Raw genomic sequence first — 17,445 nt, 5'->3', positions numbered from 1 at the left:
GACCAATTATGCAGTGCATTCTCACTACTGAAGAAACAGATCATTGTAGTGGGGGGGGGGGGGGGGAGATGTGGTAAGGGACCTGGTGCAAAATGCACTGGGTTATGTTTTGTTGTTTTTCGAACTCCCCCACAAACTGAACTAAGTGCAGTCAGGGATACTGTGAACCCCCACACAAATAACCCAGTTTGCACACTGGGTAAATAGTGTGAATGCACTCAGAGACACAGGCACAGACTTAAACTATATCTCTCTCTGGCCAGATTACTCCTAACAAGTTCTAACCCCTTCCTGAATGAATGCATCTTTAACATGGAATTTGGCCCTAGAAATGACCTTCTTGAGGGTCCCATTTTAAGGCCCTCTGACTCAAGAGGACTCCAGCTTAGTGTTGATGCTCAGACTTGGTGTAGCACTTCCATAGCATGACCCATCAGTCATTCTCATTTGGTTAATCAATCAGCCCTATTTCACAAAGGGAGATGCTGGCTAGGATGAGGGTCAAGACCTATCTCACAGCCTGGAAAAGTTACCATTACAAAGAGCAGCTCCCAGAATCCTACCACCACTAGGATGCACTGGGTGTTGTAATCCAAAAAGTCCAAACTCTGATCAAGACCTGATAGTTTCTGTTCAGCAAGTAAAGTCAAGAAAAACCAGATCTTGCCACATGTGTAAGAGTATATGCATGCTGCAAGTTATAGCAGTTTGGTAACATTTCAACTGTCATGGCTCCACTCTATCGGATCCTAGGAGTGTTCTCTTGCCCACTCTTCTGAAGTACGACATAAGAGCTGCCTAGCAGAGATTTGTGAGCACCAAAGTGCAAATCCTAGGATTCTTTGCATGGAGTCCTGATAGTTCCACAGGTATGTAGACTACATAAATTCAAAGTGTACAACAGGAATTTAAATGCTCCTACCATATGCCTTGCCCAGCTACAATGTCCTTGCAGTGATAATCTCTTTGCTCTTTCCAAAGACACCTGGCAATAACTCCTTTGAATGAGTCTTAGTGGTCATATCCTCACTGAGAATTTTCTCTTTTTATTTTATCTCCGCAGCGATGGCTGGGCAGACAGGTACGATGTGACAGACGGCTACCAGCGTGAAGCTGTTGGCGGAATAACAATCAAGCTCCAGTCTCCTGATGTGAAATGGTTTGATGATTATTACCTGCAGCTTCAGCCAGAAACCAATCACCGAAACCCATGGTTTCAGGAATTTTGGCAACACCGATTTCAGTGCCGGCTAAAGGGGTCCCCACAGGAGAATCCAAAATTCAATAAGACCTGCAGCAGTAAGCGTCTTTATTTTTATGTGTTTATTTATTTAAAATCAATAATGTTCACACAGTTAATTGCTTGTGGGACTATGAGAATTGGAGGAGTGAATAGGAGATGAAGATACGGCAAATTTAAATATTTTCAGTGAGAAAGATACTGGACAGATTGAAATGACCACCAAGGGGTGGCATGCAATTTGAACATCATGATGATGATGATGATGATGATGATGATGATGATGGCAGCAGCAGCTAGCATTCTGTATTGCAGTTACAAATGTGTAGCCTACAATTATAGATCTATAACATCTCTGTATTCAGTAAGGCTACATAACTGTCCCCACTGTCCATCTTAACAGCCAGCATCCACATTGGTGAAGGAAGCCTGTTCAGTTGAGGATTGGAGTACAAGAAGAATGTCTCTGGCCCTCTCCCACCCATTACATTTTTTGCGACAATCAGAATCAGGACCCCCATTGCAATTCCCTGTTCCAGCCGCTGGTACCAGAGCACTGAAAATATCCTCTTTGCACCCTATTCGACAATTGAACAGACTTCCTTCATCTGATACAGCTGCTGTTTCTTCAGGTGAGTTAGATGAGTTTCAGGCCAGATGTTAGTTATGCATGCATAACTACGGAGGCAATGTAGAATATTGGCAAATAATAACAATAAGACAGTGACTAGTATTACAATCATTACTAAGGCTTGAAAATAAGGCATTACAATAACCATACTACCTTTAATGTTTCTTTCTGGAGTAATAGAACAACATTCCTTTCCTCCCCAAAAGAAGTGGGGGAGGCTTCCCAAAAGAAGCAGGAGAATGGCTGGTGACATTATTTTCCCTCACATAACTAATAATCTTTGCTATAGTTGTTTTTCTAGTAGTTTTTCATAAGCCAATATTGCATTCTTGGAATAATTTGGAGGTTGTTTTGTTTTTTTTAAAGGGTTATTTTTTATGCCTTTTTTAAAAACAATCAGAAAATGAACAAAAACATTAAGACAAAAATAATAAAAATTTGCTAAAGAAATATTGCAGCATGAATAGTAATGAGTTACTGGCCTAGAGAGGGGATACTTTGCAGTGAGTTACTTACAAAATTGCTTTTAAAAAATTTAGATTTCCACATTCTGACTACAATACAACTTTTTGCCCTCGGAGACATTCAGAAAAGTCATGATAACATCACACACAAACACAAAATCAACAAAACAAAATCAACAAAAATGTCAGGCCAATATAAAAATACTAGATATCATCCTGTTATCTAGACGACTCTATCGTCATTAGATAACAAAATTCTTGATCAGATAGTGAGATTGTCCCAGAGATTTACCCATGATATACCGAGGTCTGTAATTTGTGAATTTCTTTATAACTTCAGTGAGCTTGTGTTGTTATATTTCTTGATTTTTTTTCAGTATTTTTAGCTGAATTTGAGATTAAAATAAAATTATATGTCAAACAATATTTTGAAGATTTCACCAAAAATAAAAATAAAGGGATACAGATGAGGCCAAAGCTGGCCCTGATGTAGAAACACATCATCAAAATACCTCATCCCAAGCTGAACCCAGATAAGCTTAAAATAAGTTCTTGATTTCCCTTTTGAAGGTCTGGAGGTTAAAAAACTGGGAAGGTCTCTCTGGGAAAGTCTTGCAACTCTTGTGGCCCTCATTTTGATCTTGCATGGAAGATCTGGAGATTAGTTTATTCAAGTTCATAAACCATGTTGAATTAAATAGAGACATACAAAATTGTACTTTTGGGCATATTTTATTCTCATTAGAAAAGAAGGAATCAGTTTGGTTTAGGTACATGACAGCCCCACATAAGCACATTTCATTTATTATTGTTATTATTATTGTGACAAAATTCTTCATTCACAAGTCTTGTTCATTTCATTCAACATATGAATCTGCACTGTGGCAGGGAGAAGATTCTGCATAAAAAAATTGCACATGCTTTATATTTGTATAGTGTACAAACCATGGAATTCACAGCCACAAGATGTGGTTATGGCTGCTATGATATAGTTATGGATGCTTTCAAAGGAAATGTAATAGATGAATGGAATCTAGGACCATCAACGGCAACTGGTTGTTTTCTGCTGCTGCAGAGAGTAGGACATGGAGCAATGGATTCAAATGGCAGGAAAAGAGATGCAGTCTAAACATTAGGAAGAACATCTTGATGGTAAGAGCTATTCAACAATGCAATACACTGCATTGGGCTGTTGAGGAGTCTCCTTCTTTGGAGGTTTTTATCAGAGGCTGGTTGGCTATCTATTGAGAGTGCTTTGATTGTATATTTCGGTAAGTCAGGGGGTTGGATTGGATGACCCTTGAGGTGTCTTCCAACTCTAGGATTCTATTATTCAGGATTGTTATATAGCACTCTGTGTCAGCTGCTTGGGAATTTGGTATGGAAGGCAGTGTCTCACTGACATCTTGTCTGTGTGTTTCCCATAGGCAACTTGTCAGCCACAGTGTGAACAGACTGCTGTGCCGTTGGTCTGACCTAGGAGGGCTCTTCTTATGTTCATATGCGTATTTAATGTAAATTATGCATTTTTTTCTACAGATTTTACATAAATTATGCATCTTACATGTACTATGAAATAGGATCATATTGTAAAATATGCATGTTGGCACATTTTTCAATACAGAGATTTTGCACATCCATGACTTTCGAGACTAAGCTTTCTTCTCAAAAAGGTGTAGCACATTGTGAATTGGAACAAGCTGTTCAACAGTGGAATAAAATACCTTGGAGGTGGAGTGGCCTATCTGTCTTTGGAGGTCTTTGAACAGAGGTTGATGGGCATTTTTCAGGAGTGCTTTCATTGAAAGATCAATGAATCCTGAATATAGACAAATGGATCCTAAAACTGATGGATATATCAGAGATGGACAGACTATCTATCTTAGTATTAAGTCAACACAATTCTAGGAAAATTAATAGAAAAATCTATCTAGAATAAGAGATTATGCAATGATATTTAGATAAGGTAATTAAGGAGTGTATGGAAGACAATTATTGAAGAAGTTGTATGATATACTGTACATATATAGGTGTGTGTGTGTATAATGTAGATCGATATATAGATAGAAGTGTGTTTGTGTGTATGTGTGTATTCTATAGAAGACCTCAGCGTGATTGTAATATGTTTGAGCTGTGGTTTGTTTTAATCCATGTATGTGAAAGTCAATAAAAAATATTTTTTTAAAACAGAGTGCTTTATTTGTGTATTTCCTCATGACAGGGGGTTGGATTAGATGGCCCTTGTAATTCCTTCCAACTTGAGGATTCTCTGATTCTAAGACTCTTAGGATAAAATGCATCTTGAAATGTGTATTTGGAGATAAAATACATTTAGATAAACCTGTTTTGTGAGAAAATATGATTAAATACCATCTTTCATACTGATTAAAATATAGGAGATTAACAAAGAAAGGATGTTGAGAAACTGGAGCGTGTCCAAAAGAGGGCAACTAAAATGGTGAAGGGTCTGGAAACCATGCCCAATGAGGAACGACTTAGGGAGCTGGGGATGTTTAGCCTAGAGAAGAGAAGGTTAAGAATTAATATGATAGCCCTGTTTAAATATTTGAAGGGATGTCATATTGAGAAGGGAGTTAGCTTGTTTTCTGTTACTCCAGGGAACAGGACCCAGAACAATAGATGCAAGCTACAGCAAAAGAGATTCCACCTCAACATTAGGAAGAACTTTCTGACAGTAAGGGCTGTTCGACAGTGGAACAAACTCCCTTGGAGTGCAGTGGAGTCTCCTTCTTTGGAGGTCTTTAAGCAGAGGCTAGATGGCCATCTGTTGGGGATGCTTTGATTTGGATTTCCTGCATGGCAGGGGGTTGGACTGGATGGCCCTTGCAGTCTCTTCCAACTCTATGATTCCATGATTTTATGATTCTGTGATTCTATGTGTGATGGCATAAATGTATGAGTGGATGATATAGTGGTCTGAGTGCTGGACTGTGAAAGACCAGGATTTAAATCCCTGCTCGGCCATGAAAACCCACTGGGTGGCCTTGGTTAATTCACACTCTGTCATCTTAAGCAGAAGGCTATGACATGCCTCTTCTGCATAAATCTTGGCAAGAACAACTTAAGATAGGGCCACCATAAACTGGAGTCAGCTTGAAGGCACATAATAATAAGTCTCATGGTGACATGAGCTGGACATGGGCTAACTTGCCCCATTCCCTTTAAGATAAGGATGGGTGAGAATTTCACTTATAACAATGTTTGTTTATAATGCCCTTTTCACCAGAGGGTGGAATATTAGACTTATATATTCAAGAACAAAACAATAAAAGATAACACTATAATATACTAAAATGCTTAAAAAAATTCTTGTTGTTAACTGTCCTTGAGTCATTTTCGACTCATGGCAACCCTGTGGATGAGACATCTCCAAGACCCCTTTCCCCCTCTGCTCAGCTTAGTTCCTGCAGACTCATACTTGTGACCTCCCCAACAGAGTCCATCCATCTAGCATGCAGCCTTCTTTTTTTCCTACTTCCTTCCACCTTTCCTAGTACTATTGTTTTTTTCCAGTCAGTCATGCTGTCTCATGGTGTGTCTGAAGAATGACAATCTCAGTTTTGTCATCTTGCTTAAAACAAAATCCTTATTGGTCACTGCCCATCTTGCCCACCTTAGGCACACTCAGCAGCTTAATATGGCAAATAGAAGAGGAAGGCCTTCAGGCCTTTACAAAAGTGGGTAAGATGCTCCTCCAGATGGAGGTGCAAAGAAAGACTGTTCCACAAATGCGGAGTCAGATCCTGTAAGACTTGCCGCCCTGATAAAGCCATACAAGTTGGTGGAACTGCCAATAAGTTTTTGCCTGTAGATCTTAAATTCCTAGATATACAGTACATGCCATGTTAGCTGAGCTGTTAGATACTGAGGGAGTTTAAAACACAGGGCCTTAAATACCAAGACCAAAAGCTTGTAATGAGCCCTGGCCCATATTGGTAGCCAGCAGAGGGATCTACAAGGCATCTATTTTATTGTTTGTACAGTGCTGTGCAAATCTACAGCACTATATAAATAAAGCATAATAATAATAATAATAATCTACTTCAGTTCATTTTTAGAAGAATTTGTCAAAAGAATTCATACTTGGGTTAAGAGAGAGAAAAATTGAACATGAGATCAACAAGTTGACAGATTTGTCCAATGTATCCAGATCTTTAAAGGTCTGGCTTTGAAAATCCAGGTACTCAGTCATGTTTGTGATGTTCAATTATTGTTGCCACTTCTAATGATAGGTTCCTCATCTTTAACATTTTTATGCCAGTTAAGTGCAACAAATTCACGCTGCAGTTTTATGATCGTTTGATACTAGTCTAATGAGGTGCTTATCATTCTCTAGTGCAATCTCCTGTACAACATTAGATATTTCTGGCTGCAAATTCTAAGTTTCACACAAAACTAAAAATCCCAGGATTCCATAGGATGGAACCATGGCATTTAAAATGGTATAACAGTATAACACTTTATAATGGTATAAAGTGCTATAACAGTCTGATCTGGACGTACATTTGGTCTTCTCCATATTGAAAATAGCTGCATGTATTGAATGTGGTTGGTGTACACATGTCATAATTCTATTTCAGTTCAATTTCCATCAGAATTTGCCAACAACAGCAAACATCTATGTCTAAAGAGGGAAAGAACCTGAGATTTTAAAAATGTGAATGCTGGAGAAAGTAAAACTGATTGATTCTTCTGTCTTTCAACTGAAAGCTGCAGTTTGTGCCACAGCAATGAAAACAAATCTGTAAGATTAATAGATGTTTTATAACTCAAACCACAACTTTCATTTATGTGCATCTTTGTGAAGTCATTGTGAAATAGGATTTCTCTCAATCCAGACTGAAGCTTAGCTTTCAGGATCCTGTATCTGCTATCCTGTTAGTTACCAAGGCAAATGCTAGTCACCCTGGCCATGTATTGTATGATGCTGTTGGCTCTGAGTCTTAAGACATCTCTGTTTTTTTGTTTTTTTGTTTTTTTGTTTTGCTTTTGTTTTTGTTTGCTTGTTTTGTGCTGTTTTTCCTGAAATCAGAAGACAAAGGGATTCTCCAGAAGCACAATTCAACATCCTTGTCATTCCTTTCAGGGTGAGGTTGAAATTGAAACATCCAGCCTATTTCTGATTAGAAGTTTTCACTGCACTTAACTCAAACACTAACTGCTACCACTGCTACATGCATTGATTTTCTGTCCAGCTGAATCCTTATGGAGAAAGCAAGAGTTTCAGAGGTATCTGACTCAGTTCTCAGTGCTTTCACATCCACGTCACAGGAGAATTTGGGTGAGCCGTCTTGATTTACTAAGAGCATGTTTTATTTTTAAAAAAACACAAGTATATACCTCCCTCTTAATCAGAAGAAGTAAAGCTTCTGTAGGTGGGGAGCAGATGCCATGTGTCACGCCTGGTGGGTAGCCTTCCTTTGCCTAGCTAACATCAGAGTACATAGTGGCTTCAATGCTGCAAGGGATAAAGATTCTGCTTCAGGTCTCACTGATAACATTAAAAGAACTGTCCAGGGTGCAGCATCTATTTGTTGTTGTTTGTTGTTGTTGTGTGCATTCAAGTCTTTCCAATTTCCTCTTTATGGTGACCCTAAAGTGAACCTATCATGGGGTTTTCTTGGCAATATTTTGTTTAGAGAAATATTCTTTAGAGAAGGTTTGCCATTGCCTTCCCCTGAGGCTGAGAGAGCCCAAGGACACCCAGTGGGTTTCATGCCCAAGAGGGAATCAAATCCTGACATTCAGAGTCATATTCCAGTGTTCAAACTACTATGTCACACTATTTGGAGGACAGCAAACAATTGGGTCCTAGAACAGATTGAGCCAGAACTCTCCCTGGAAGCCAAAATGACAAAATTGGGGCTGTTGTATTTTGGCCACATCATAAGAACACATGACTCACTAGAAAAGATGATAATGCTAGGAAAGGTGGAGGGCAGTAAGAAGAGAGTAAGACAACATACTAGATGGATAGACTCAATCAAGGAGGCTGTGGCCTTGATCCTGCCTGACCTGAGCAGGGCAGTTGAGGGGGGGGGGTCCTTGGAGATGTCTCATCCACAGGTTTACCATGAATCAAGGTCAGTTCAAAGTCAGGGGTTAAACACTGGCATTGGGGTGGAGTGGGGCCATGGTGTTTTGACCCCACGTGCCTTGATGCCTGTGTCATGCTGTGTGCCTAACCACACAGCAGGATGCTTCACACTGCTCTGATGGTACAGCGTTTACAGACACTGTACCAAAGGACTGGCGAACAGCTGCCACTTTGGCAAGGGCACCTTTTTGCCAGCGCTAAAAGGAGTGGCATTTTGCCATTGGTTTTAGCACTGGCAATGCACCAGATTGGGGCTGCAGTGTGGTTGTCACGGCCCCAGTCCAGCAAGAAAGGACATCGTTCCAAAGGGGCAGTCTCTCGAGCCCCTCAGTTAACAAGAAGATGATTTACCACTGCCATTGGCATCAGAGCCACCAACCTCCACTATGTATGACCTGTGGAACCCACAGAAAAAAAAGATAAGAAATGTCTCAAGATCAGGATGACCAAACATCCCCCTTTTCCAGGATATGTCCTACATTTTAGCCTTCTGCCAGGAGGAATTCCAAAATGTCCTCCATTTTGAGCATGACTAAGAAGCATGAATTTATATTTATATGAGTGTTTTTAGCTTTTATTTGGTAAAATCCTGCATTTTTTGAATGTTCAACATTTTGCGGTGCCTTGTCCTCCTATGCAGTTATGACATCTGGTCACCCTGTTCAAGATGCTTAGAAAATAGTCTTGTCTACTAATAAACACCATCAGCTCAGTCATCTTGAGATGTGTCTCTTGTTTCTTTCATGGCCTACAGCTCCAGTGGGACAGATGGAGAACCTCTGTGGGCCAGATATGGCCATTGTTGAAGATTATCTACATGGTATCATAGATTCATAGAATCTCAGTGTCAGAAGTGTCCACAAGAGCTATCCAGTCCATCCCCTTGCCATGCAGGAAGACACAACTACAGAACTCCCAAAAGATGTCCATCCAACCCTTCTTTAAAGACCTCCAAAGGAGAAAGAGGCCACCACGCCTCGAGGCAGTCTATTCCACTATCAAACAGTTCTTACAGGTTTTTTTGTGGGTTTTTTGGGCTACATGGCCATGTTCTGAAAGAGTTTATTTCTGACATTTCACTAGCACCTGTGGTTGGCATCTTCAAAAAATGCAGGCATGCAACTGAGTACCCCACTCACTTCTATGCCAGCATTCTCTGAGGATGCCAACCACAGATGCTGGTGAAACATCAGGAATAAACATAGCCTGAAAAACCCACAAAAAACTATGTATGCCTGCCATGAAAGCTTTTGTGTTCTTACAGTATTCATTTAATTTTTTTGCCACTTTTCTTCCAGAGTGGGACCATGGTGGCTCTCAGAGGGATAGCCAATTAAAAAAATCTTCACATTAATTACAAAAAACAATTAAAATCACCATATGAAATAATATAAAATCATTTAAAAGCCATATGAAATTTTCAAAACAAAATTTTTCAAATCAAAACATCCCAATAAGAAGCTCCCCTGCTTACACATTAAAAGCCTGCTTAAAAAATGTATTGGCCTTCTGGGGAAAGGAAAGCAGGGAGGATGGCCAGCCTAGCCTCAGAAAGCAGCCAGGCCAGAGTGAAGGCCTTGTTTTTTGGGGTGGGGGGGGGATGCCTTCCCAACAGCCGTGCCGAACTCTGAAAGCCTTTTTGAGCGGGGTAGGCATCTGAGAGCAGCCACCCCAGTCCTTGAATGGGCACTTCAGCAGCTTCAATTCCACCCCCCTCAGCAGCAGTCTGGGTGGGTGGACAGCTATGAGGAGGGAAGGGCAAAGCAATTCATCCCCCCTCCTGCATACTGAATGACGTCAACCTCAGTGATGCCACTGCATCCTTTCAGCTATTTAAAGATGTCCATCATGTCATCTCTAGTGTCTAAGCTGCATGTTCTGAAAGGCTACAAGATGATGAAAATTCTAGAAACCAAACATTATGAGGAAGAACTTATTGAAAAGAAAGAATGAGGTCTAATTTCATTGAAGATCCCTGGTGGCGCAGTGGTTAAATGCCTGTATTGCAGCCACTCACTCATAAACCACAAGGTTGTGAGTTCAATACCTGCCAGGCCTCAGGGTTGGCTCAGCCTTGCATCCTTCTGAGGTCGCTAAAATGAGTACCCGGTTTGTTGAGGACAATTAGCTTACACATTGTAAACTGCTTAGGGAGTGCTTAAGTGCATTGATAAGTGGTATAGAATTGTACTTGCTACTGCTATTGGTATAATCTGCACTGCAGAAATAATGCAGTTTGGCACCCCTTTTACTGTCATGGCTCAATCCTATGCAATTCTGGGATTTGGAATTTCATCAGCTGTTTAGCCTTCTGTGTCAGCTCTGGTACCACAACAAACTTCAAATCATAGAATTTGCTAGCATTGAGCCATAGCAGTTAAAGCACTGCCACACTGCATTTCTTCTGCAGTGCAGATAAGACCTCATTCTTCTCTTTTCCAGGCTCAACACGTTCTTCCTCATAATGCTTGGTTTCCAGATCTTTTATCATCTTGTAGCCCTTCAGAAGAATCAAATCAAGAAACATAATATACACGTGCAACCTAGGAGCAATTGTACTTGAGAGCCACATTTCTGTCTCCATTATCCATTTTATATGATTGAGAGATAAAACTGTTTCCTTCATTTTGAAAAGTACCATTTTGCAGTTTGGCAAAATCTCTCTCTGTGATGCTTTCTTTTCCCAAGCAGTTCTCATAGGGGTGGCTTCTGTGAAGTGTGAAAGAAATCCCCTCTCAATTTAACTTCCATTCACTTGGTCTAGAATTGTCTACTAAGAACATTACACCAGGCCATCTGCAACATCACAGAGCAAAAATCCCAGTAGATCAAGATGATCCTACACTTTAAAGAAAATTAAACAGAACTATAGATAACAAAACAAATGGATCGTTTTCTTATTCTTTAAAAAAAATTGCAATGTTGTTGTTGGAGCAAGTTAGATTTCTGCTAAACGAGCAGTATAATTAATTGCATGGTGTGTGCCCATGTAATTGGGGGGGGAAATATATTGTGAAAATTTTGCATATTGCAACATAATCTGTTGTGCAGTGGTCCACTCAATTTAAATTAAAATGGATTTTCTCTTCAATCTCTTCTCACAGATATTATGCTTATTATTTTTAATTAGGAATAGAGTAGTACGGCATGGTGCCCCCTCTTCCTCCTCCTCCTCCTCCTCCTTCCTCTTCTTCCAATCAAAAGCATTACAGATTTCTGATTCCCTTCCCTGCTTCCAATCTCCTATGATTCAATTACATAGGTAACCTGAACTTTTTAGTCCATTAAGCATGGGAGTACATTTTATCACATTTTAGGGCCAGAGCATGAGTCTCAAGTCTAGTAGGATACCAAGTTCAGAAATCCAGACTCAGTAGTAAAACTCAGAAAACCTTTATTAAGAAATTGTAGATCCATTCCAGTGACATTCATTGTTGGAAATGATCTGCAAACATTATTAACATTACCTAATTAAGCTGCACACAATTCCAATTTCCAAGTGGGCTTAATTCTTATTTGCTATGGTTACTAGACAAATTTTCTCTCTTATTCCCATACAACTCCTTCCATGTTGTGCAAATTACAGCACTTTATAAATAAAATGTAATAATAATAATAATAATGATAATAATAATGATGATAATAATAATAATAATAATAATAATAATAATAATAATAATAATAATGTTATTACAGGCAGGTTTTTCCCACTGAAATGGCCTTGAACAGGCTTGGTTCATGCTTGTCTCCCTCCCGTTGTTGTCTCAGCACCTGTGTGTGAGATCACCATGTCTCAGTCATAGCCTTCTCCACTGTATAACCTGTCATACCAACTTCCATATATTTTATGGTTGGCAATATGCATCTGCAACTCCTGTCAGGGATGCTTTGATTGTTATTTCCTGCATGGCAGGGGGTTGGACTGGATGGCCCTTGCAGTCTCTTCCAACTCTACGATTCTATGATTCTATGGTTCACTCAGTCTCCTGCTCCCATCATTCCACATCCCTCTCTTTCTCTGATTCTGCTGCCTCTATCTTCCTCCCTCTATGTATCTGCCTTTCTCTCTCTCCAGTATCACTCACTCTGTATCTGTGGGGCTTTCTAAACAGCCCTTTGGGACGTCCGGAGGACGTCCCATTTTAAAAAAGGGGCGTCTCTTTTAGACCCCCCCATGTCCTAGTACGGACTCCGTCCGTACAAGATGGCGCCGGCCATTCTACATGGCCGGCGCCATCTTTACGTATCGGACCCACAGCGTCCAGACGCGTCGCGCCGCTGCTGACGTAGCGAGCGCGCCCCTGGAGCCTCGCTACGTCGCAAACGCGACGCAAAAAGAAGCTCCATTTTGGAGCTTCTTTTTTCGGTCCGCGCGGGAGTCGGGCCGTTTGAAGGCTCCGGCTCCCCCGCGGACCTTCTGGCGGCGGCGCCAGACCGCTGCAAAGCGGCGGTCTGTACCCCGTCTCTCCAGCTCCCCTCATTCCACATCTACCTTTCTCTCTCTCAAATGTCTCACATTCCCCATCAAACTTTCTCTTTCCAGCTCCCCTCATTCCACATCTACTTTCTCTCTCCAGTTCCCCAAATTTCACATCTATCTCCCTCTCTCCAATGTCCCTCACTCCCCATCTAACTTTCTCTCTCCAGGGCCACTCATTCCATATCTCTCTCTCTCTCTCTCTCTCTCTCTCTCTAACTCTGCTAGTTCCACATGTACTTCTTTCTCTCCAGTTCCCCTCATTCTACATCTACCTGTCTCTCTCCAATATCACTCATTCCGCATCTAACATTCTCTCTCCATCTCCACTCCTTCCCCATCTACTCAGTCATTCCACATGTACCTCTTCCTCCCCAGTGGTAGTAACTCTCTTACCACCTCCCACTCTTCAGCTGGAACTGCAGCCTTTCTGAATGTTCTAAAAGCTCTGATTGTCTGCCTATTCTCCAACTTTCCTCAGCAAATTAATCCTTTTGTCACATAAGTAAACTGAGGCCCTGTACAGACTGGCTTGAAAGGCCAGTCTGGGTGCAGAGTCAGGGCATTGCATACAGATGACACATGTCCTGACTCCACCCCCAGGGTGCCATGACACCGTGCATCACTCCACATGGCACATGGCATCATGGTGCTCCTCTGACGCTGCATCCATATAATGCAGCACCGAAGGAGCACCATATAGACATGCTGCTGCAACTCTGGTGCCCTTTCAAGGGTGCAAAAAGGAGCCGGCATGAGGTTGCAATGGCTCCGATCTGGCTAAGAAAGAGGCAGCATCTTCCCGCCCTTTCGGGGTGGTCTGTTGAACACCTGAGATATTTCTTTCAAGCACCTCAATTGTGCATTTAATTTCAATGAAGAAAAGATGCAATTCATAAACCATTAAAGGGAGGTGGAGAAAAATTGATCCATGGGTCACACATGCGCTGCATAATTTTCAGTGTGGCCCTTCTACACACTCCCAACTGTTGTTTTTTTAAATATATTATAAAAACCTGACATCCTTTAGGGCAGGAGCAGGGAATGTGCAGCTCCTGAACCATATCTAAAACAGGCCAGGGACGTCTACAATGTGGTACAATTGACCTCCATGGGCACTGGAGGGCATTCTGCTGTGGGGGAAAAGCCTTTTGTAGTTTTAGGGTGTGGGAATGGTAGTGGGGGGGTGTCCTGCTGAACTAATGAAAATCCTTGACAATAGTTTCCCACCCTGCTCTAGGGTCTAAGGTTCAGATTTCTAAAATGTTCACACCACGAGATGCGCAAACAGCATACTAAGGGTGTAATTCTTCAATTGAGTTTCTTCAATTCTTGAAGGAACCAATAAATAATTGTAGCAATTTTCTTCCTACTGCAAGAAAATCTTGCAAAAAAATCAGTTTTTGAATTCTATTTGCATTTTGGGCTTTATTCTGCACAAAATTTGTAGACAATGCAATTTTCTCCATAGAAATGGCTGTTTTTGCAGAAAATAAGCAGATGTGAATTTTGCACAAAATAAGTGAGTTCCAGATTCTTCGTGTCAGGGCTTTTCAACATTCAAAAAACGGTGTTTTTTTTTTAAAAAAAAATCAATTATATTTGCATATCTATTTCATCCCTAAAAGCTCACACACTGGCTTGTTTTAGGACCAGGGGACTTAAAAAACAAACAAAATCCTGAGCATAAAATAAGGCAGAGAGACAGAGAAAGCAAAATATCTCACAAAACTACAAATCTCAGAATTTCATAGCATTGAACCAGGGCAATTAAAATGGAGTCAAGCTGCATTATTTCTGCAGTGCAGATGCAGCCTTACTGTCTGGAGCAGCAGAAAACAAGATGGCTCCATCCTGAATATAACATCTGTTTAAACATTTAAAAATGGTTATTATGTCACTTCTTGTCCTTCTGTTCCCCAGGCTAAGCATATCCAGCTCCCTAAGCTACTCCTAATAAGGTATGGTTGCCACACCTTTCACCATTTTTTACACTCTCCTCTGGACACACTCCAGCTTATCAATATTCTTCTTGACTTGTTGTGCCCAGAACTGGACACAGCTGGCTGTACTGTCTTATTCAATACAGAGTATCTTGCCAGATACAAAGAAGTTGCCGGAGTAATTATATGAGTAATCATTCACTGCCAGTTGAGTATGCAGTACTAATTACTCAGGTCCATAGAATCATAGAACAGGAAATGATCACAAGGGCCTGTCCAGTCCAACCTCCTGTCATGCAATCAAAACACTCCCAACAGATGGTCATCCATCTTCTGTTTAAAGGACCCCAAAAAGGAGACTCCACCACACTTAGAGGCAGCACATTCCACTGTCAAACAGTTTCCTAATGTTTAGGAAAAATCTCTTCCTGTTGTTTGAATCCATTGCTCCATGTCCTAGACTTTGAAGCAGCAGAAAACAAGCTTGAACCATCTTCAATATGATATCTTTTCAAATATTTAAACATGGCTATCATATCACCTCTTAGCCTTCTCTTCCTCTAGAGAATGGTGGTCTCTTTTTTACTTTGGTTTTACAAGCAGAAGTTAGACAATTATCAGTTGTGGATGGTCTAACTCTGGATTACTTGCAGGAAGCAGGGATCCTGAAATACAGCCTAAAAGGCATTCTTTCAGTGCTAGGATTTCATGAATTTAAAAATCTGTGTGTTGGAGAAAAGTCTGTCAGACACTCCATTTCACACCATTTGTTGTCACTTTAGAACTATTGCAGTATTTTGCACTTTGGCCTTTGGCTCTGAGATTTCAGGACCAAAATCAGGGGATGACCCCTTGTGATGTCATAAGACATGAGCGCTGCACATACAACAAAGTTGATGTTGCAATAGAAAGCCCCTGGTGACATCCTTAAGCATGATAAATTAAGCATCTACCACAGATGCACAGTGCACACATTCAGCTTTTTAAAAAATTCCAGACATCGAGGAAAATGTCAAGACACCCAGTTTTGAAGACACCCAGTTTTGAAGACACCACTCTCACCCTGAGATTGCTGCCTCACATGCTGAGAACTAATCTAGGCTTTGAGAAAAAATCTGGGAATCCTTGTTTTTAGCAAACTCACCTCAGGGACGTAGCCAAGGGGGGGTCCTTGGGGTCCGGATCCCCCCCCTTCCATTAGAAAAATGAATGGTGCGTGCTGCTGCGCCGCCACACCCAAGCCCCATTATAATGGTGGCACTTAGTCTGGATCCCCCCTTCCTAAAATCCTGGGTACGTCTCTGCTCACCTTCCATACTCTCTACTCGTTCAATGCAAAATAAAGAACTTTATCAAAGCACAGAAAAATATGGGAGCAGAAGATGGACTCACAGAACATTCCAGCACTGCAGGATTCTGTAAAGGGCTCTTCTCTATAGGACAGCAGTGGTGGGGGGAAATGTCTTGATTTCAATCAATCACCCTAATACTGCTTTAATGTGACTCCTGCCTTCTGTTGAAGCTGGTTTTCAACTGCAGAGTGATCGCAAAGACACATCCTGCATCTGCCACTTTGGGTCCATTTGATAAAGTACTGCAGCAAAGCTTTAGTGTTCAATAAAACACATTAATGGGCTTTTTGAATAACAAAAAATTGAAAGCACCTCTTGGAGAAACCATGTGGCCTTCTGAAAAAAAATCTCTCTGTATTGCGGAGATTTTTGCATCTTCTTGGAGCAGCAGATGGAGAGGGAAGGGTGGAGAGAAAACTGTGCCCTTGGTCTAAAAGGTGACAAAATGAATATGAATTCCCTTCATGCCACCATATTCATTCTATATTCTTAAGGTATCTTGCTCCTTCCAAGGACTCCACCCTTCCTATCTTACTCCCCCTCGTGCTGAAACCTGTCTCCCCAAACATATCTATTTACTTCTCCACACAGAAATCTGCCTTTCTGTGACCTAATCTGCACTACAGAAACAGTGCAATAGGCTCAATGCTATGGAAATTTGGAATTTGTAGTTTGTTGTGGCATCAGACCTCTTGGACAGAGAAGACTAAATAACAGTATCTCACAAAACTGCAAAAGCCAGAATTCCATAGCATTGAGCCACAGCACTTAAACTGGTGTCAAACTGCTTTATTATTTCTGTAGTGCAGATGTAGCCTGTGTCCAGCCTTTAGAATCATAGAATCATAGAACTGGAAGTGACCACAAAGACCATCGAGTCCAACCCCCTGCCATGCAGAAAGTGGGCAACCTTTCTTCTCCTCTGAGGGCTGTTTTCACTGGCGTGAATTTATGGGCTGCTTCCTAGCAGTGAACAGAGATGCAGCCAGGAATAGTTGTTGGGAAGGGGAAAGAGAGTTTGGAAAAGTTACTGTTTTGACTGTAACACCCAATGTTGGGTTGGTGAACTGTCTCTAAATACAAGAAGACTTTCTCCTTGGCAAGGCTCGATCTTTTTTCCTTCTAATTTATTAGATACAGCAAACCCCCAGCAAGCAACCTATTTTGCCCCTGTAAGAATACTGAAGTGAAATCTCTTTTATATGTATCCTTTTATTGTT

At 41.0% G+C, this 17,445-nt stretch overlaps 1 protein-coding gene across 7 annotated transcripts in view; it reads left to right on the top strand.

Annotated features, from left to right (window-relative positions):
• GRM5 (glutamate metabotropic receptor 5) overlaps positions 1–17,445 on the top strand; it is a 305,682-nt gene that overhangs the window by 219,143 nt on the left and 69,094 nt on the right. For all 7 annotated transcript variants that reach the window (XM_042459902.1, XM_042459896.1, XM_042459900.1 and 4 more), the window contains exon 4: positions 1,064–1,299. In XM_042459902.1, the coding sequence (XP_042315836.1) occupies positions 1,064–1,299 (236 nt within the window). The remainder of the gene's footprint in view (positions 1–1,063; positions 1,300–17,445) is intronic.

Source organism: Sceloporus undulatus, chromosome 3, assembly GCF_019175285.1.
Source record: "Sceloporus undulatus isolate JIND9_A2432 ecotype Alabama chromosome 3, SceUnd_v1.1, whole genome shotgun sequence".
In the NCBI taxonomy this organism is placed as follows: domain Eukaryota; kingdom Metazoa; phylum Chordata; class Lepidosauria; order Squamata; family Phrynosomatidae; genus Sceloporus; species Sceloporus undulatus.
Note: the sequence above shows the minus strand (reverse complement) of the source record. Positions and strands in the feature narration are given on the sequence as shown.